The sequence below is a fragment of the Emys orbicularis genome, chromosome 18, assembly GCF_028017835.1.
Source record: "Emys orbicularis isolate rEmyOrb1 chromosome 18, rEmyOrb1.hap1, whole genome shotgun sequence".
Classification (NCBI taxonomy): domain Eukaryota; kingdom Metazoa; phylum Chordata; order Testudines; family Emydidae; genus Emys; species Emys orbicularis.
Window position 1 is genome coordinate 7,039,610 of NC_088700.1, and position 20,268 is coordinate 7,059,877.

Sequence of the window (20,268 nt, forward strand, 5' to 3'; positions counted from 1 at the left end):
ATCCAGCTCCACAAAAATCAACGAGGGCTTTTTTTTTTAAGCCAATAGGAGCTGAACTAATCCCTTCCTTCACCCTTTGGCAAGATTAGTTGCCAGACCAGGCTCCTCAAGCAACTCCAGAGCGGAGATGAGATTCCCCGGGGGAGACAGGATATGGGCCTTCCCCAACATAGCATCCTCACGAGGGCCCCCCCCCCCCCCCAATGCCACTGGCCAATGGAGTGAGCCCCTCGGGGCTGCTGGGATACTTGGCACTACAGCGACTCCCGGGCCCACCGTCGCCCCCTGGTAGCAGCCAGGGGTTCAGCATCCCACGCAACGCCCGCCCCGGCCGGTTACCTTTCTGTGCAGTCAGGTGTGTTGTTCTCACAGTGGATCCCGCTGAAGCCAGAGGGGCAGGTGCACGTGTAGCTGTTGACACAATCCGTGCAGTTGGCCCCATTCTTGCAGGGGTTGCTGGCGCACTCGTTGATGTCCTCCTCGCACTTGGGCCCCCGGAAGCCTGCCAGGCAGTCGCAGAAGAAGGCGTCGATGCTGTCAGAGCAGGAACCGCCGTTATGGCAGGGATCTGAAAGAAGAGGCAGTCACGTGGCATTAAGATACAGCAGTTCACAGCCCCAAACACAGCAGTGAAGCCGGGCATTAGCCCCTAATGCCGCCACCTGCGAGCATCCAGATCACGCTGAGAAAACGGGGCAGTTCAGCCATGAAAAGAACCCAGCCCAAATTGAAGCGATCTCCAGTTCGGGAGCTCAGCCGGCCGATTCGCTCACAGGAGCATCAAAGCAGCTGAGCAAGGCAGCCCTGGCCCGACCCTGGACAAGGCAGGCGCTGGCGCTGAACGCACAAAGAGCCTGATTCTCCATTCCCTGCTCCTTGTGTTGTCATCTGCGCCAGGGCAGAGTAGGCGTGAAATGCTGCCATTTCTGATTCACACCCATTCTGCCCTGGTCTAAATGATGACACTGGGTACAGGGCCAGTCCAAAAGTTCCGATTCTCTTTTGGACAACGGCGAGGGTACCTTTAAAAACACCACACAAGGTGCAACAGGTGGCATTAAAAGGGCAACATTGTTTCCCACCCTAAGCAAAGGGGAATCCCAGATGCCCCTGGGGGGGGACCGGGGGACTGTTGCAATTGCAGCCTCCATTTATTCACACCGCACAAAATGTCCCTGACTCCAGACCAGGAAGGTAAGGGATGCCAGGGGCTGTGGATACCCTTATGATTTTAGCACCAGCTCTTACTTGGCTTGCAGTCGTCAATGTCGGTGTCGCAGTTGTGGCCGGTGTAGCCCGCTTTGCAGTTGCAGCGGTAGCTCCCATCTGTGTTCTGGCACGTGGCGCCATTTCGACAGGGGCTTTTCACACATTCGTTGATGTCAATCTCACATGTTTGACCTGCAAGAGAAAGGGAGGGAAAGCTTTAGCATTTTAACATGCTGGTAGAAGTGCTGCAACCACAGTTTCCTCTAGCACCAGCTCCAGAGCAGATCAGCCTTGCGCTGGGTAAGTATCACTGTTCCCATTGGGAAGGAGGAGGCTGCAGCACACACACGGGGAGTGAGTTGACCACGGTCACACAGTGAGTCAGTTGCAGAGCCAGGAGTCTTGGTTCTCATATCCTTAATTTAACAACGAGGCCACTCTCCCACCTTTGTTCTGATATTCTCGGAGCCACATGGGAAAGGGAAGGCACAAAACCAGAGGAGGGTTCAGCAAAACCTGGCTGCCCAGAGAGAGGAGAGTGCTGAACTCGGAAGAGGACAGATCAGCGCACGCAGCAGAGATCCCCTCCATACCTTGCCAGCCGGAAGGGCACATGCAGGAGAAGCTCTCGTAGTCCTCCGACTCTCTGCACTCGCCACCATTCTTACACGGACCAGCCGCACACGGAGCTAGCACATCTTCGCACGTAGCCCCTGTGGGCAGAGAGAGAGACACACACACGGCTGAAGCCTTGATGGCAGGCTGCTGTCCCGAGTCAACAAAAGGTGGCAGGGCCTGTGACATGCTCGCTGCATCCAGCCCGCTGCCCAAGAAGTCTTGGGCTAGTTCCAGGCCTTGACAAGACAAAGGAGCTCATGCTTCCTCCATAACCCTCCAGGGTCATTTCAGAATTCCCACAGATTTCACGGAGAATGACCCGCCTATGTAGAGCTGCACTCCCCACTCATGACCTGCCTCTTGGAGGCGTTCCAGAGGAGCTCCTTATTGGGAAGGACGGGGATGTCCCATCTGCTGGGGGGGCTTTGAATGGTTTTACAGTACTTGGTCCCAGTTCCCAGTCCAGAGACAGCCCACCTTTCAGATTTTAAATATTAAAACTATGGACACAATCCAAAACCGAGCTTTTATTTGAAAGGAAAGTGCAATTTTGGGGGGAGGGCTTTCAAACGCCCCTGAATGGTCGTTTTTCCTGTTTACACACCAGCCAAGGGCTAAATTCCCTCCAAAATGTTATCTTCCTTGTCAGCCGTTATCTTCTAAGTTGGCCTTTGCTAGTTTCCAGAGCCTTCCACTCTCCTCCTCCCCCCATTGGTTCCCATGGCTACTGGCGAAGACAGGAAACTAGTCATGGCTTCCTACAATTGTGCACATGTTGCCATTTTGTGCAAGAGGAAGCAGGAAACTGGCAAACAGGAATCAGGTCAGCAGAAATTCCTCCCCCGACGGAATCCACAGCATATTCTGCACCCCGACCTGCTGCATATTTTTCCAAAAGGAGTGTCAGTGGGTAAACAGGAGCTGTTCACAAAACAGACCCTGAAAGGGGGACAGGACTGAAAGCAGAGCAGCCATGACACGCTTTCATTAATAACCCAGCGCCGGATGAGGAGGAGAACGGGAGCCCAGAGCCCACAAACCACATCTTCACTTCTGTATTCATAAGAAAGGGGCAGGGACGAGGCACAAGTTCAAAATCCTGCCCTGCCGCTTCCGAAAGCTCCTTGGAGTTTCCTTTTCTAAGGTTTGGCTGTGCCAAAGCACTGCCCGGGTCACCCCATCATGTCCTGTATGCAGTCCCAGATCCTCAGCTCATGAAAGTTGGCAAAGCTCCAAGGAAGTCAGCGCTGCCTCTTTGACTTATGCCGGCTGAGGATATGGCTCATGGTGTGTGCACCACAGGGAGGGAGACTGGTATTTTATGAATTATGGGCTAAACCTTGCTCCCACTGAAGTCAATAGCAAAACTCTCCTGCGGAGGTACTGGTGCGGTACTGCCTGAGCAGGGAGAGTGCTATGCTGCTCAGTGACTCTCTTTTCAGGGCTGATCTCTCTTGAGGAAAGGATGCAGGACCCGAAAGCCTGTGCAGCAGTTCTGCTGCAGTGTAACTTTCAGCACAGGCTGCCTTCTTACCTGTATATGGCAGGAGACAGTTGCATTTGTAGCCGGCTACATCATCTATGCAGGTTCCCTGATTCAGGCAAGGGTTGGAAGCACATTCATTGATATTGGTCTGGCAGTTGGGCCCTGAATTAGAAGAACCAAACACACATCAGCAAACTCGGTCTAGACCATGATGGAGGTTTCCTCTGGCGCAAGAGGAATGGTATGATGGGTAAAGCAAGAGAGAAGAACAGGAGGACGGGATGAATGAGGCAATGATGCACACATAGCACACAGAACCCACTGGTTACCTCTAGAGGCCGGTCCAGATAAGAGGTTAAGAATTTACTACTGTTACCAGCTAGAGGAGTATCTCCTTTAGCTGAAGTTGTGGCGATCAGCACTTTTAGTGCAGAAGGTCCCAGGTTCAAAGCCCAGTGCTGACCCGTCCATTGTTGCCTTTCCCATAGATGCGTAGCATGTGTTCCAAGACAATAAATTCACACAGAACTATCCACAGAAGCAAAGCTCCCACACACCCGCCACTCAGCTGTAAGAAAGTAGCGACAGCCCTTACCGCTGAATCCCTCCCGGCAGGTACAGATGTATCCGCTGGTCATATCCTTGCAGGTGCCCCCGTTCATGCAAGGATTCGATTCACACTCGTTGTTGTTGATGTCACAGTTTGTCCCGCTCCAGCCTGGGTCACAATCACACCTGTAGCTTTTGTTAGAAAGAAAAATATAAAGCAGAGAGTCCAGTTGTACTCATCCCCCCCACCCCTTCAATCAACCCTTGTTTTGTAGCCCTCAGAACTTATTTGAAGCACAAGTTCCCAGTCACACTGAAGCAGAGAAAAGAGCTCACTGCTAATCCTGGATGACTGAGCAGTTGGAGAACCGGCGCTTTAGAGGCTCCTTGATAGGACTGCAGGATTCCAGAATTGTAAGAGACCCGCATTAAGTCAAATGCTAGATCTCAGGGGACTACAGCTCTTCACACCTGGAATCTCAAGTTCAAATCTGGATTTCTACAAGTCCCCAAACCACCATGGCAATTCAGGATGCTTGGCAGTCTTTGCTCAGTAGAAGCCAGGGGCTGCACCTGTAGCTAGCCATGTACATCAGCAATGGGGTGCACTGACCGAGCTGTATGTGGGAGCCCCTCTCTGGAATAGCATGTCGGAGAAAAACCGAGTTCTCACTCTTAGGTTGGGTGCAGCAAATCAGATACTTTATTATCTCTAGCAATTACGTGGAGAGAGAGAGCTAAACAGGTCTCTCTCTAGGTAAATAATTACAGCAAGCATTTATACCTTTGTTACATACAATAATGAGCAACAGCTGCATTTTGTTTATACATAGGTCATTCTGATATCTTATTTTTCTCACCTCTATTTAGACTATAGTCCGCATTTCATACTTATCTAACACAAGATCGCAACTACTTCTCACCCAGTTCTTTCCCACTCGCCTCACACAATCCTTGCTTCTACAAATTTTGCGTTATTAGGGTTACAGCTAGCCTGACTCTTGCTCACAGAAGGGACTGTTTGCATTGAAATTCCCTTCAAATCCCTGTCAGTTCTTTCTCTACTTTCACAAGCAGGAGAGCTGCGGAGCAAGATTTGGGTGTCGCGGCAGAGCTGTGCTGGGGCCCAAAATTGGAATAGCAAGGGGTGCTGCTGGAATTTGGAACGTGCATTAACAGAGTGGCGTGGACAGATACATGCTGTCGGCTTCCTGAAAACCTACCCATTGAGTCCGTCATTGCATTTCCCATGGATGCAGGGGTTGCTGTTACACTCATTCACTTCCAGCACGCACATGGGGTCGTGGTATCCCTCGGGGCAGATGCATGTGAAGCTGTTGATGCCGTCCTTACAGGTTCCGCCGTTGTGGCACGGGTTGCCAGCACACTCGTCGATGTTGATGTTGCACATTCTCCCTAGGAAGGGGAAGAGCCAAAAAGCGTCACCTCCGTGAAGCATGCAAGGCATCCTGGGAACTCTCACATGTCCCATCAGGGGAGTAATAATACCAGGGGTCTCAGGGCAGGTAGGCAAGACTCCCAGAGTGCAAGGGACACCCAGCCTGCGTAAAGGACGGTAGGATGGAATCTCCACGCAGTGCTGGTTCTAAAGGTACATGCCCCAGCTGGGCTGGTAACCACCAGCATGACTCCTCTTTGGGGCAAGGTGACTTAGCAGTGCCTGCCTTGCCTCTCTTCTAAATTAAATACAGTTGGTGGAAGCGAAGCCATCCCTGACATTACTTTGGCTGCAAGAGGAATCTCAGCCTGTAACCCTACCTGCTGGCAGCCTGGCAAAGAAAGGCCCTATTCAAAGCCCCTGGCAGCAGGCATAGGGCAGAGAGGCTCTGCAAGGCTACCGCCCCCGCTGCGGGTGAGCAGGGAGCCAGCCGGGGTCTGTGCGTATCAAAGGACGTACGCATTTTCCAGCGGCGATCAAACAAACCAGTTAGACGAGGCAGCAACCCGATACCCATGGGATTTGACGGTGCAGGAGCCTAAGCAACAGCTTTCAGCTCTCTCTATTCCTGGACTCAGCTAAGTCACCCGCCTCCCTTAGGGAGAGTGAATAGCTTGTTTCATAGACCAGCCGATGCTGTGGCGAGGAGGCAGGGACAGGGTCTACACTCATGTCCAAGGCAAGCTTCAGACGCAGCTAGAGCCTGGGCTAGGCCAAGCTTGGAGCACTCCGAGACTGGCAGCGAAGGCTACAATTTCCAAGGTGATCCGAGACTTTGGGGCCCAACTGGAGACCAGCTGATGGGGCCCGCTCTACAGAAAGAGCCGAGCACCCGCCCTCGGAAAAACCTGGTCCTTTTGAGGAGTCTCGAGTTGGGGCCCTAGGAATGGAGGCATCCAGGATCTCCAGCCACTTCCAAAATCGTGGCGCACATCCCTCTCCAGCAGGGCAGCTGCCTCGCTCTGCGCAGTGAGGTGAAATCATTGTACATTCTCTAAATAAATGTGTCTTCCAGTGTGCACTCATCTCCCGCCCAGTGTAGAGATGGCAGCTCTCTGGGGCAGGGACTTGTTTATTATATGGGTGTACAGCGCCTAGTGCAATGGGGCCTTAATCCCTGATTAGGGCTCTAGGTCCTACCATAATAGAAAGAATAATCCATCATTTCATAAATTCTTCTGCCGTTACCTCCTCTTTGCACCCAGCCTCAGCGTCAGGGAAGGGAGTCTGCAGGCCCCAGAGACCCAGCCACTGGCCTCTGGCCCTGCATCCAAAGTTTGTGGGTGGGATTTAGAGGATTCAGACATCTAAATACCCAACTGAGCTTGCAAATCAGAGGGCTTGATTAAAGCTGGGTGGGAAAATCCGGCCCTACGATCATAGCGAGCTCCCCACTCCATCCTGCCCCCGGCCCTTTCTCCAGTGGCCAGCAGCAGCTCTCACCGGTGTAGCCTGGCTCGCAGGTACATTCATAGCCATTGATCTTGTCTAGGCACTTGCCGTAGTCACACGGATTGCTAGCACAGTCATCCAGGTTGATTTCACAGTTAGGCCCTTAAAGAGGAAAATGTTACAAGAAGTTTACAGGCCTCAGGCCTCACTGACAAGACAAAATATAGTCAGAAGAGACTGACAGTGGGGGTGGGGAACTGAGGCACTCTCCCCTCCCCCCCCCTTTGAAAGTTTTTTCCAGACCCCCAGGAGTGGAGGTGGTTCTGAAATAGACATTCAAGCTGGGAGAACTTGTCCTCTCCATAGGAAATCCACAGGCCTTTTCCATAATCAGCCAGGCATTGGGAGACAAAGCAAGAGCTTTAATTAGCTCCACATCCCCTGGTTTTGTTTCCACGACCCAACTGTTCACACTCACCTTGACTGATCACACACCCCCCCACCCCTCATGGACAGATAGCTGGAGTCCTGCCAGAGCCCGGACTGCCCTGTTCACTGCTAAGACAGTGCCCCAGATGGGGGACTCCTCCTTACCCGTGGTGCCTTTGAGGCACAGGCAGTTGTAGGCGTTGTCCCTGTCCTGGCAGGTCCCTCCATTTTTGCACGGCTGGCTCTGGCACTCGTTGATGTTGAATTCACAGAGGTGGCCCGTGTAGCCAGGCTGGCAGAGACAGGTGAAGGCAGCGACGCCGTCTCTGCAGGTCCCGTAGTGGCACGGGTCAGGGTCACATTCGTTTTTGTCGATTTCGCAGTGAGCACCAGCAAATCCTGCCATGGGGAAGAAGCCAGCAGTCAGAGCGGGAGCCTCGCATCGTGCGCTTGCTCCTCCTAATGCAGGGCCTGGTCCTGAGAGGCGCCAAGCACTCGCCACCCCCTAACGAGAGCTGCAAGGCTCAGAATCCCTTCAGAGCAGACCCATCATGCCCCTGGCTCCCCTCCCCAAGCAGCTATGGGAGGGAACAGAGAGGGAGTCTAAGTTCTAAGATTACCCATTTTTCCTTCAGCCATCCACAGACAACCTCACAGCCATTCCATTTCCACCCGACCACGCCTAGATAGTGTGCTGTCCAGTGCCCACTGACATAGCCTCTGGAGATACCACAGCGGAGTCAGACTACACGCTGGCTCATCCCTTCCCCCCCGCCCCCGGGGTCAAATGGGCTGGGACCAAGGTATTCCCCACCCACCATGCCACGGAGCCAGCCGGTATGGCTTATGTGTGACTACAGTCGCTGGCTTCACTGGAGAGCCACAGTCCCAACCCTGCCTGATCTGTCACGCCAGCAGCTCTGTAGGGATCATTTGTCCAGTCTAAAGAACCTGGAAACAGAGCCAGGCCGAAGGGTGAGTGGGTGAATTGCAGGCTGCAGAGATTCACAATGTGCGTCGGAGGGAGCCACCTTAAGTCTGAATGGGTTTGCAAATAGCGAGATGGGGGAGGTGGCACCATTGTATCCAGCCTCTGGGTGAACTGGACAGTGGACATGAGTTGCTCTTTAATGCAGTCACAGTGTTTTTATCTACCTAGGCACTTGTCTGATCCCAGCATTTCTATCTTGTCAAGCCCCTGTCACTGCAGTATCTGCACACCTCACAAACATCACTGCATGGAGCCTCTCTAGGCGGCAGGGCTGTGCTATTATTCCCATTGTGCAGAAGGGAAACTGCAGCACAGAACAGTCACGCTGGGAGTCTGTGGCAGAGCAGGGAATTGAACTTGGGTCTCCTGACTCCCGGGCTAATGCTGTAACCACTAGGCAATCGTTCCTTCCTCCTTTCCATTGACGAGCGGCTCCTTGGCCTCTTCTAGCATAAGGACCCAGGTGCCCAATCCCGTGCTTCACACTCCCTTAGCTTTCAGTGGGAGTGGAAGCCTCTCTTGGGGAACTGGGCCCCAAGATGCCAAGCTGCATGGAGAGCCAGCCTATCTCTATCAACCTTGCAACTGCTACCCCCTCCCCCTAATTAATAACCGCCCTTCCCAGCCAAGCTCCCCCAGCGCAGCGAGAGCACAAGCCCCAAGGAGTCAATGGGGCTTTGCTTGAGAACGTGGCCAGAGCGCACAGAACAAAAGCGTCTCCCCCGCACTCGAACGAAAGGGCCTTTCAGAGCCAGGAGAGCTGGGCTTTGTGCCGGTGATACACAATGATCATCATTAAGCTGGCTCCGCGCAGGAGCCGGTCCCTCACTCGCCTGCCGGCCTCTCCGTGCGTTTGTCATGGAATCCGAGGGGGGAAGGGGCGCGCGCACCCGGAGATAATAACGCTCTCGCCATTATCCGGCCCTACTCCGCTCCCAGAAGTGGGGGGCGGGGGCGTGGAAGACAAAGTACAGCTTTGACTATCCTCCGTGAAACCCACATAGCAGCTTTTCATCGGGGCTTGGCATTAGCAATACACTAATTAGAGGCCATTCAGCTGGAAGATTTCTGGCGGGAGCTGCTCCACAAAAGAGCCACTGTTTGCCACTGGGGCTCATGTCATCGTTTGGGCCAGTCATTCCTTAGGTTTCACTCATCGAGCCCACAGAGCCTTGCACCTTGTTTGGACGATAGAGGCTGCTTTATTTCCCTCCTTCTCTGTCTTGCGAGCGTTTGCCTGGGAGGCGGGGAGTAGAGACAGGGGAAGAGGACAGGCCCCAAACAACAAGTCCCAGGCAGGTGGGATTATAAGTAGGGTTCATTACTGGTATAACGGCAGTTCCTACAGACCCTGACAGATCAGGGCCCCGTTGTGCCAGGCGCTGCACAGACACGCAGCGAGAGACAGTCCCTGCACTGACCGAGAGCAGGGCCCCGTTGTGCCGGGCGCCGCACGGACACGCAGCGAGAGACAGTCCCTTCCCCAAAGATCCTACAGTCTAAACAAGGCACTAAATCAGTTCCGATATCGGTTGACTCCAGGAATCTGGCCCATTATTTCTAGATGCTGCCTTTCTATAGCACCTTTTGCCTAAGCAGCTCAAAGCCCTTGACAAGCTTCCAGAACTTGATCCTGCTGCGATGGCATTCAGGCACATAACTCCTCACCGGGAGCAGGATCGAGCCCTGATTAACGCTTCAGCATTAAATATTCTCCCCATTTTACAGAGGCAGAAACTGAGGCAAAGGGTGATTTATCCAGGATCTCTCAGCGAATCCCTGGCAGAGGCAGGAATTGGACCTAGGAGTCCCAGTTCCCAGCCTCCCCATTCTAGCTGCCAGACAACACCCGCACCCCATTCTGACTGGTCAGCAAACGGTCTCCCCACCTTCTGTGCACTCGCAGGTGTAGGTGTTGGGGCCGTCGATGCACTTAGCCCCGTTCTTGCACGGCGTGCTGGCGCACTCGTCGATGTCGTATTGACACAGGTGCCCGTTAAAGCCTGGAAGAGAACACAGAGAGAAAGCTCGTTTTGCACTGCGCCGGCAAGGCCAGCGCTGGGACGAGCACCGGCTCCTTGGGAGCATTTCAGGGGCCGGCTCGGAGAGAATGGGACTAACGGGGCTGCGGGGTGTTGATAGGTCTGCACTGGGCAGGAGGTGGCGGCTAGAGCAGAGGAATGAAGAACCCCTGGCTTTACCCCGACAGCCCAGACACAACCTGGATTAACTTCTTGTTCCCCATTCACTGCCTCTCTACCCTCACCCCTTAACAGGGGCGCTTACTCCGCGCCAGTTTGGGACAATGGCTCCTATCACCAGCAAGGGGGGCGGGGCAGAAGGCGAGCAGCCCTTGGGCTCGGCCATGGCAAACAGACATGCAGCTCCAGCTAGCAGATTCCACCAGTGGTTTGCCCCCTCCACCGCCCCAGCTCAATTCTTTACAATCCGAGTATTTCCCAGCCCCACACATGAGGCCGGAGGAACCCTCGCTCCCCCGCAGGAGAGGACATTTTCCAGACCGGGCTGGGGTTTCCATGGTGATGGCTGGATGGGGGGCTGTGACCCAGCATTGAGCACATCTTATTTACATCTCTAGAGGAGCGAAGGCTCTGAACTTCAAAACCTCCTTTCACAGATTAACCGTCTCCCCATTCTCTGCTCTACCCCCTGACTTTGACACCTTATTCAAACCCGCCAGCGCGGCCCCTCTGCCCAGCCGCCCCTCCTCCCCACACTGGGGCCTTTTCAAGTGCAAAGTTGGGCTTTTTTAATCCTCGCTCCTCTCTCCCGCTGGCTGGGCAGGCCCCGCTCCGCGGGAAGGGCTCTCCCGTTGAATGCCTGCGGGCTGCGATGCATCTTCCCACCCACACGGCTCCCACTGAAGTCCCTGGGATTTGTGGGCGCTCAGCTCCATTCAGGATTCGGCTCCACAGGAGGAAAGGGCTGGGGCTGCCATGAAGGGAACCTCCGTGCCTCTTCTTTCACCTGGCCGATTGGGCCTCACACCAGAAAAGGGCCGGGTGCTGCTCTGGGATAAATCAGTTGCACTCCATAGATTGCAATGGAGAGATGCTGATTTACACCAGTTCTTCTATGGTGACTCAGGCCTTTGTGACTGTCACTGCACTGCACACTGTTGCGCTTTGAGGCATGTGTCCCCATCTCTGGAGCTAAAGGAGAATCTCTTCACAATACAGGGCCTGTGACACACAGTAGGGCAGCTCTTATTCCAGCCAACAGGGGGCAGTGGGACACATACACCAGTCACCAGTTTACCCAGCTCGCTGCCCTGCAGGGCTCGCTGAAATCATCTGCAAGAATCTCTCCAGCATAGGCCGTTGGGGATTCTTGGGTGGGAGAGAGGATCCCGGACAGCTCTCCCCACACACTTACTGGGTCTAAGGGAGAAATCCCGTTGGCACTCCTTCCTCCCTTCCTGGAATGCGCCTGGTGCTCACATTTAAGTTTCCAGACTCATATCCGGGCTGCCAAAGTTAGGAGGCTTCAAACGAAAGGAGCGTTATTTCCCTGAGCTCCAGGGATCTGCCCCACTCTGCTGGGTTGAAATCCATCGGCCCAGCGTTGCCTCTGGGTGGTGGATTAATTCCAACTTTGTTTCCACTACAAAGGCTTATGCTGAAGGCAATGCTATCGATCGCCCCGTACCTGTGGGGCACTCGCAGTGGAACTCGTTGATCTTATCGATGCAGTTCCCGTTGTGCAGGCAGGGGCTGCTGGCACACTCGTCCGTGTTGATTTCACAGTAAACGCCCTCGTAACCTGCGAGTCAGAGATCCAAAGTGCCTCTCAGAGTTTGCAGCAAAAGACCCACATGCTGAGCATTGCAGGCCTGCAGCGAGGGACGCCAGGCATGGATGTAGCCCGCCGTGTTAGGGAAACACGGGACAGTGGCCTGCAATGCTCCAGAGCAAAAGCCAACCTGTGGCTGATGGGAGTCATCAGGAAGCCTTCTCTATGGGCAAGGTGTTCCATAAATCTCCATCATGGGGTACTTGCACCTTCCCCTGAAGCAGCTGGGGCTGGCCACTGTCGGAGACAGGATACGGACCCCAGTGTGGGCCAGTCTGGTAAATCTTATGTTTGTAAGAGGCATTGTATAAAAAGGGCCCGATCCTGCATTCTCTGTGCACCCAGCGCCCTCGTTGGTTTCTATCTCCCCACCCATCCCCAATATTCCTATTGCCGCAGTATCGTCAAGGAAGTTTAATGAAAGAAAAACAAACCCTGCAGCAGATTTTTCTTCTAAGCTTCATTCCCTGACAAAAATCAGCCTCCCGCCTCCCACCTCCACCTGCACAGACCTTCCCTGCAAATCAGAGCTCTGACTCAAGCCCACTGATGTCACTGGAGGTCTCTCCACTTAGGGGCTCAGTTTGCTGATGTCAGGGCCTGTGGGCTCTCAGGTTTAGTTATGGGACTTCCAGCTGGAGGGTTTTTAAATGCCCCACAGCAGGATTTCCCCTGCCCAAGGAACCTCCCTTGTCCCTGTTCCTAGAAGGTTTCAAAAACACTAATGGTAAGGTTACAAATAATCACACTTCCGTGCAAAGTAATCACTCATTGGCAAGTGGTGGCCACAATCCTGCCATCAGATCTGCATGCCCATGGTGTCCTCTCAAAGTAAACCATGCTCCCCCCCAGGGCCAAGGATCAGGATTGGGGTCTAGGAGAGAGAAAAGTGACAGCCCTTCTACCCACCTGGCATGCAGATACACTGGAATTCACCGATCTGGTCCAGGCAGGTGGCGTCGTTCTGGCATGGATTCGAGAGGCATTCATTGACATCGATCTCACAGCGGGGGCCCGAATACCCCTGGAGACACTGGCACTGGAAGGACCCTTGGGTGTTGATGCATTTCCCAGCATGCTCACAAGGATTGGCTCCTAAAAATGACAAGTGCCGTTGATAAAACCCATCTAGACAGTCTCTACTAACGGCCCCAACGTCTGGATGCAAGGGGGTCACAGGGCATTACACAACCTCCCCGCCCCGTTTATGTATTTTTAAACCAAACCTCAGCTTGGGCCCGATCCCCCGACATTTCCTTAGAAACAACCCCCAAAGCTGGCAGCCCCTGCGTTTACCTAGAGAGCACTCGTCTATGTCTTGGTTACAGGCCGGGCCTGTGTAACCCGAGGGGCAGGTGCAGATGGCTTTGCCATTGACAGGGTTGGTGTCGCAGTTGGAGCCTTCGTTGCAGGGGTTACTGATGCAGGCGTCATCCAGGTGGCACAGCAAGCCTATCGAGCAAAGCACACGCGCACACACCTGTCAGGGTAGAGCTGGGGAGGCAAGTCTCCGACCTCTGTATGAGGGGAGTGCCCAGAGGCCCCAGCCAAGAGCAGACCCCATTGTGCCGGGCGCTGTACAAACACAGCGTCAGAGACAGTCCCTGCCCCAAAGAGCTCCCAATCTAAACAGACCAGACAGACGACAGTGGCAGAAACAGAAGCACAGAGAGGGGAAGTAGCCTGCCCACGGTCAGAGCAGGACAATGGAAGAGCCGAGAAAAGAACCCAGGTCTCCAGACTCCCAGTCCAATGACCGATGCGCTCTTTTATCCTGGATGAAGGAAAAGGGCTAAATTCCCCTTGGTGTAATTCCACTGACGCCAGTGCTGTTACACCAGAGATCAATGTGGCCCAAGGATTATAGAACAGAGAACTATTAGATCAAGTCAACTCTGCTGCCAGGGCAGGATATAGTCCCCTGAACGTGCCACTGGACTTTAATCTGGCTGCACACACTTCCCTCCATCCCCATGTATCACACTAAACCTGCAATCACCCACCTGTGCGGCCATGTGGGCACTCGCAGTAGAAAGAGGCCACCCGGTCGTGGCAGGTAGCACCCTGGAAGCAGGCAGCCATAGCGCAGTCGTCAATGTTCTCACTGCAGTCCTCGCCGGTCCAGCCGTTGACACAGACGCAGTTGTAGCCACCGTGGTTGTTGTGGCACGTTCCTCCATTCTGGCAGGCATTCGGCATGAGCTGGCACTCATCGACATCTTCAGTGCAGTACTGGCCTGCAATGGGGAGGAATATCATAGTTAGTGAACCCAACTATCATGCTCCAGGGCATGAGCTGGTCTCTCCACAGTGGTCAGGAAGGAATCTCCTGCCTTCCCCGCCACATGGACAGCCCTGCATAGTGAGCTAGGTACAATGCAGGGATTTTTCATCTTCCTCAGAAGCATTGCTAGAGGCAGGATACTGGACTGGATAGTCCAAAGGATCAGCCCTAATGGACCAGACCAACGTCCATTATGGCATGCAGCAAGCTGTGCAGTGGCAGTAACATCTGCCCCAATTCTGCTCCCAATTCAGTCAATGGATCTTCTGCTATTTGCTTCATCTGCAGCATGATCTGTCTTCTGCAGTCCCTGCTCCTTAAGCTCACACACCCAGTCCCCCATGCTCTCTCCACAGCCCCAGCTTTACCTGTCCACTCAGGAAGGCACTGGCAGTTGTAGGTGTTAACTCCATCCACACAGGTGCCTCCATTCTTGCAGTTGTTCCCAGGACAGTCATCAATGTTGTCCTCACAGTTCTGACCAGCAAAACCTGGGGAAAGGAAACACCTAGATCTACTCTCTGCTCTGGAGGAAAACAACCAGTCCCAGCCTCTGGAACGCCACAGAGCTAATTGGAGCTTGATCTCCCACACCCCAGGAATAGGCTTGGCTATCCGCAGCAGGATGCAGGTGCTGAGATAGGTACCAACCGCCTCCATCCAATGTGAACTGTGCCAAAGACTGGGGGTGTCTGGCTGCAGGGTTTGGGTTGAGCTCCGCCTCTGTTCCCAGCTGAACAAAATGCCCTCCTCCCTCTCTGACTCCCCGTTCCCCTTTCCCCTGGGACCATACTGCAACAAACTGCTGCATGCTTCAGCTCTAGGATACACAGCTTTCAGCGACACTCTGAGCCCAATCCTGCAGCCTTTATTGCCTAAGCCTAATTTAATGGTGTGAGACCAGAATCAGGCCAACGTTTTCTCTTTCATTCCCGATTTTCAATCAGGCTTCACCTGGGCTTTGTATATTGCAGCGTTTGTAGCATGGATATGTCAGGTGACTCTGTCTGCTCCCTAATGCAGCGCTAAGCTGTATGTCACTGCTACGGCGACACAGATGTTAGCTGGAAAGCCTCATCACTGCTGGTTAGTGATTACTCTCCTCCCTTGGACTTGTGCAATAACTAACAAGAAGTCTTTTCATTCTGAGCTGCACAGCAAGTCCAACCTGTCGCAGGTTACTAATTAACGCGCACTGACTGTTTGTGGCAGCTCTTCACCCTTGGCTTTGAAGAAAGCCGCACCGTCACACCTCCATTCCCCTCTTATTTATGAGCTGCAGGTTCATTCGAATGAAGAAATCTCGCTCTGGAACTGCAGGAATCTTGGAGGCAGCAGCCAGTTTCCTCCCACCCGTTGCCGAGGATGAGGACTTCCACAGGACAGGGCCTGTTTTTCAGAGGCGCCGAGCACTCGCAGCTCCCGCTGGCTTCAGCAGAAGTGGCAGATCGATGGCACCGCTGAAAATAAGGACCTTGATCCTTCACAGGGACTAGGCGGGGGCCTTGCTTTGCACGCCCCTCACTCCTGAGTGCAGCCTGCTGACTTCACGGCACGCCCATGCGACCGAGGATCACTCACGGAAGGGGCTGCAGAATCGGACTCTGAATCACTGCATTTTAATAGCCCGTTTAATGAGGCTAATAGCCAATATTTCCTCCCAGGGAAAATTCTTCACCACTAAGACTCTTGCAACATGAAATCAAGGCTGCCAATGCTACCGAAATCCCAGCACTCTTCTTTGCACTCTCAGGCTGGGGCTTTTTTAAATTATCTTCATCCCATAGCAGGACACACAGGGCAACTGAACAGCTTTTGACCTTTCCCAGCTCCCCAAGGTGGGCGGAACAAAACAAAGAGGCCAGGATCTTATCAGCAGCTCTGTCAAGCAGGGCCCCCTCCCCGGCTTGTTAACATTTTAAACTGTCGCTTGTCCTTGTTACAGGGTTAAGTGATGTATTTACTGTAAACACTGTGCACCACAGACTGGCTCCTCTACAGCGGCTCGGCCAGCCGGCCAAAACCATGCTGTCGACCTGGGCTAGGCTGAAGCAATGGCTGGTTTGAGGCTATATACTGCAGGTGTGATCAGCTCTCCGCTTAGCTCTGTGCTCACCTAGTCAGCCACTAGCTGAAACCAGACACAACTAACTATAGAAACTACTGAAATGAACGGTGTGTCCAGATGGCTACTCTGCAGAGACCAGGAGGGTATGTCTACACTGCAATCACGGGGGGGGCAGGAGTAAATGCAGCTCATGTAGACACAGCCGAGCTAGCTTTAATCTGGAGAGCTCACCTACGGGAGCAACACAAGCTAGCTGTGCAAGCAATTACCCAGGGCTCTTGGCAGGCATGTATAGCCCAGCCATGCTGAAGCTCGTGCGGCTGCAGCTTCACTGCTCCAGAATCCTTAGCTACATTACAGCTAGGGTGACCAGATGTCCCGATTTTACAGGGACAGTCCTGCTTTTTGGGTCTTTTTCTTATATAGGCTCCTATTACCCGCCACCCCCGTCCCGATTTTTCACACTTGCTGTCTGGTCACCCTAATTACAGCTAGCTGGGGTGCAGGCACATGAGCTGCCATCACCCCCCGCTCCCCCGGGACTGCACTACAGACATCCCACTCAGAGGGCTGCAAGCGTGGATACAACCAGGCTGTGACGGGGACCCTGGAGCATTAATGAGACGTACACACACAACACAGCCCCAGGCGAACACAGCCCTGTAGCATCCCCTCATGTGATCCGTGCCTCTCCAGCTCATCCAAATGTTTCGGCTGTCCCCAAAATATTCTGGATAATCTTGTGTAACAAAGATGATCCAGGTCTACGGGACCCACGGCTTTGGTTTTATTTCCACTACTTACAGTATGGCTATGCTGCAGTTAGATGCCCACGGCTGGCCGGTGCCAGCTGACCTGGGCTCGCTGCAGGGCTGTTTAATTGCAGTGTAGACTTCCAGGCTCAGGCCCTGATCTCTGGGACCCTTCCACTTTGCAGGGTCCTTGACCCCAGGACATGCCTTCAGCACTTTTAAAGGGCCTGATTTTCCACGGTGCTGAGCGCCTGCAGCTCCCACTGATGCCAGCTGGAGCTGTGGGTGCTCCCAGCACCTGTAGAAAATCAGGCCCCTCACATTCCACCCAACACCAGAGAAGTAGATTTAGTAACATTGTTCCCATTTTACAGATAAACAACCAGACACAGAGACTTTAAGTGAGTTGCCCAAGGCAGGTCAGAGGCAGGATTAGAACTCACGAGTACCTGCGTCCCAGCCATGTCCTGAGCCTCTCTCTAAATGACGGCCTTGTTCTCCTCCCACAAACATCAGCCCCGTATTGAATGAAATGCAATAACAGTTATTTATGATTGCTGGTAGAAGTCCAAAGCAGATAATGTTGATTCATTCCTAGCTTTTAAGCTGCAGATTTGAGCATGAATGGCAATAACTTGTAACGTCCTAGATACCAGGATTAACTCATTTTGAACCATCCGAATGAGTAATTAGTGCTGCAATTACTTTAAATTCAGGGTTAGGTACTAAGGCAAAGGCATGATAACACAGATTAGATTAGCTCGGCTGTAAAAGACTCTGAATAGACAGACTCTTTTTAAATTAAAAGAGGGTATTGTTTTAAAATGTGCTGAGCTACAAGCCAGCACATCAATGAGTATCTTATCATGAGAAATGGCCCTCAATTTTTTATGCCTCGGCCAGAATCATCTGATACAGTGTTTGCTTCACAAGACACATGCCTCGGCTGGCCTGATCCTTGCGAGGTGCTGAAGGCTCTCAATGGAGCTTGGCACCTGGCAGGATCAGCCTCAAACAGAGAGGTTACCAGAGCATTCAATAGCTCCAAGTTTCAGAATAGCAGCCGTGTTAGTCTGTATCCGCAAAAAGAACAGGAGTACTTGTGGCACCTTAGAGACTAATATGCTCTAATAAATTTGTTAGTCTCTAAGGTGCCACAAGTACTCCTGTTCTAATAGCTCCAAGGTTATTTTGCATGTTAATATTTGGCCATTGGACTTCATGGGAGGCAAACCAATAAAGGGTTCACTCAAATCCCTAGGAAGCAGTTCCCTCCAGTCACAGCTGGATGTCAAAGAGCTAATGCTTTCCTCACCCGTCCCCCTTGCAGTAGAGATTCGCTCTCTGAGATAACACATTTCACTGCTGCACAAGGCAGGCTGGTTTCTTGCAGGAAGCTGGCTAGCCACAGCTAGACTTCCTTTCCAGTTCTGAGGGGGCCAGTGGGGCACCACAAGCCCTCTCCTCTCCCCTCACAATAACCGGTACAGCGCTAAAATGGCCATCCTTCCAAGCAGCCACCAGTTAACTGCTAACTTCTGGTGGGTGCTCCTGGCTCCCTGCAGTCAACGCCTATCAGAACTTGCTCCCAGCTCTCACCAGCTTTGGAAGTTCATTCACTTATCTGGCCCAGGAGAAATCTCTACTGTTCTAAGTCACATAGGCAGCTAATCTATAGCTCTGTCGTTTTAGGTCATCTCTTGTTTGACGAACATGGATGACAGGGGCCTCACGACAGCCCTGGGAAGCTGGGCAGGGAAGTAGTACATTGTGGAAGGGATATTGAACCTCATGCTCCAGGGCTAAAACTAATATAACTATTAGAGATCAGGATGAGAGCTAGGCCGAGGGCAGATTATCCCACATCTGCCTTCTGGAGGGTACTTACACCTTTCTCTGAAGCAGCTGCTGCTGGTCACTGTCAGAGACAGGCCACTGGACTAGATGGACTTGGGGTCTGATCTAGTCTGGTAATTCCCATGTTGCTATACAAATATCATAATTCCCATTTTACAGAGAAGGAAACTGAGGCACAGAGAGGCCACAAAGCAAGTCAACGGCAGAGATAGGGATAGAACCCAGGAGGTCTTGATAGCGCACTCCCTGCTCTAACCACTAAGTGTCACTCCCCCAGGGAGCCGGGAAGAGAAGCAGGGGGAGCCTGCACACATGTCCCCCACTCTAATCACTATATCATCTTCACACCCGAAGTATCCACCCTATCATGGTTTATCTGTGAAAAGAGGAGATTAAAAATCCTCGAGCCCTCTCCACCGCACAGAGATTTCCCAGGCAGCTTAACACGGCTGATAGTGTCTTTCCAACGGGGGGTGACTGGGCAGATGCTTCCTCTCGCTGCGTCTGCCTCAGACAGGTGGAGGAGGCCGGTTTGGGTGAGAAACCAGACTAATCCTCCTGAAAACAAAGCTCTCCTGCTGTTCGGCCTCCTCAGCCTAACCGCAGCTCCTTCTTGGGGGCAGGCTGCTGACAGGCAGGAAGTTTGTAAATTTCATTCCGTCTGGCCGCGAGCACCTCGCTGCCGCAGAAGCCGGGGAGCTGTCTCACAGCCATGAGCAAAGCGCAACCAGTTCCCCTCCAGCTGCTCAGGCTCTGACCCCAGCGTGCTGCGGTGAAAACCTCCACAGCACGACAGAACCGAAAGGACTCTCTGAGTTCAGAGACCTGCGTTCATCTCCCTGACTGGCGAGGAGTTAGCCCTACACCTGTACTCCACTTAAATCCTCACTGGCTTAGGCCTGGGCCCACTGCCTCTGCACAGGGATGAATTTAACCAAGAGTGGGTAACCCCACTCCTTCCCTCCCTCTCTCTCCCGCCCCATCCTCCCCTTTCACAGTCATTTATTCCAGCCCCCCTACAGGAACCGATCTGTGCTGTTCCGTGGTTTGCCCAGCAGGGGCAGCAGAGAGCACGGGGAGGGTCTCCCTGCGCCAACTCAGGCCAAGAGGCCTCTCCTATCAGGGTTTGTCTGCACTTGGAAATTGACCGAACTAGCTATTCCACAATAATTGTGCCACTTTAGAAGTGGATTAAGCTAAATCAGAAAAAGGCATTCGTAGGCTGGAGTAAGAGGGTCCGCACAGGCGCTTCTACCGAAATAACTATTCCAGATTAGCTAATGGAGTCAATTTCCAGCTGGAGATCAGCTCTCGGATGATATTTCCCGTCATTAGGGGCTGCCACAAAGTATGCGCCCAGA

General features: G+C 53.1%; 1 protein-coding gene across 2 annotated transcripts in view; it reads right to left on the reverse strand.

Annotated features, from left to right (window-relative positions):
* Window positions 1-20,268, reverse strand: part of NOTCH1 (notch receptor 1) — an 85,830-nt gene that overhangs the window by 15,565 nt on the left and 49,997 nt on the right. For both annotated transcript variants that reach the window (XM_065418973.1, XM_065418972.1), the window contains 14 exons: window positions 14,599-14,721; window positions 13,950-14,183; window positions 13,243-13,398; window positions 12,856-13,041; window positions 11,803-11,916; window positions 10,023-10,136; window positions 7,308-7,541; window positions 6,765-6,875; window positions 5,086-5,278; window positions 3,909-4,054; window positions 3,362-3,475; window positions 1,803-1,922; window positions 1,249-1,401; window positions 340-568 (listed from right to left, as the gene is read on the reverse strand). In XM_065418973.1, the coding sequence (XP_065275045.1) occupies window positions 340-568; window positions 1,249-1,401; window positions 1,803-1,922; window positions 3,362-3,475; window positions 3,909-4,054; window positions 5,086-5,278; window positions 6,765-6,875; window positions 7,308-7,541; window positions 10,023-10,136; window positions 11,803-11,916; window positions 12,856-13,041; window positions 13,243-13,398; window positions 13,950-14,183; window positions 14,599-14,721 (2,227 nt within the window). The remainder of the gene's footprint in view (window positions 1-339; window positions 569-1,248; window positions 1,402-1,802; window positions 1,923-3,361; window positions 3,476-3,908; window positions 4,055-5,085; window positions 5,279-6,764; window positions 6,876-7,307; window positions 7,542-10,022; window positions 10,137-11,802; window positions 11,917-12,855; window positions 13,042-13,242; window positions 13,399-13,949; window positions 14,184-14,598; window positions 14,722-20,268) is intronic.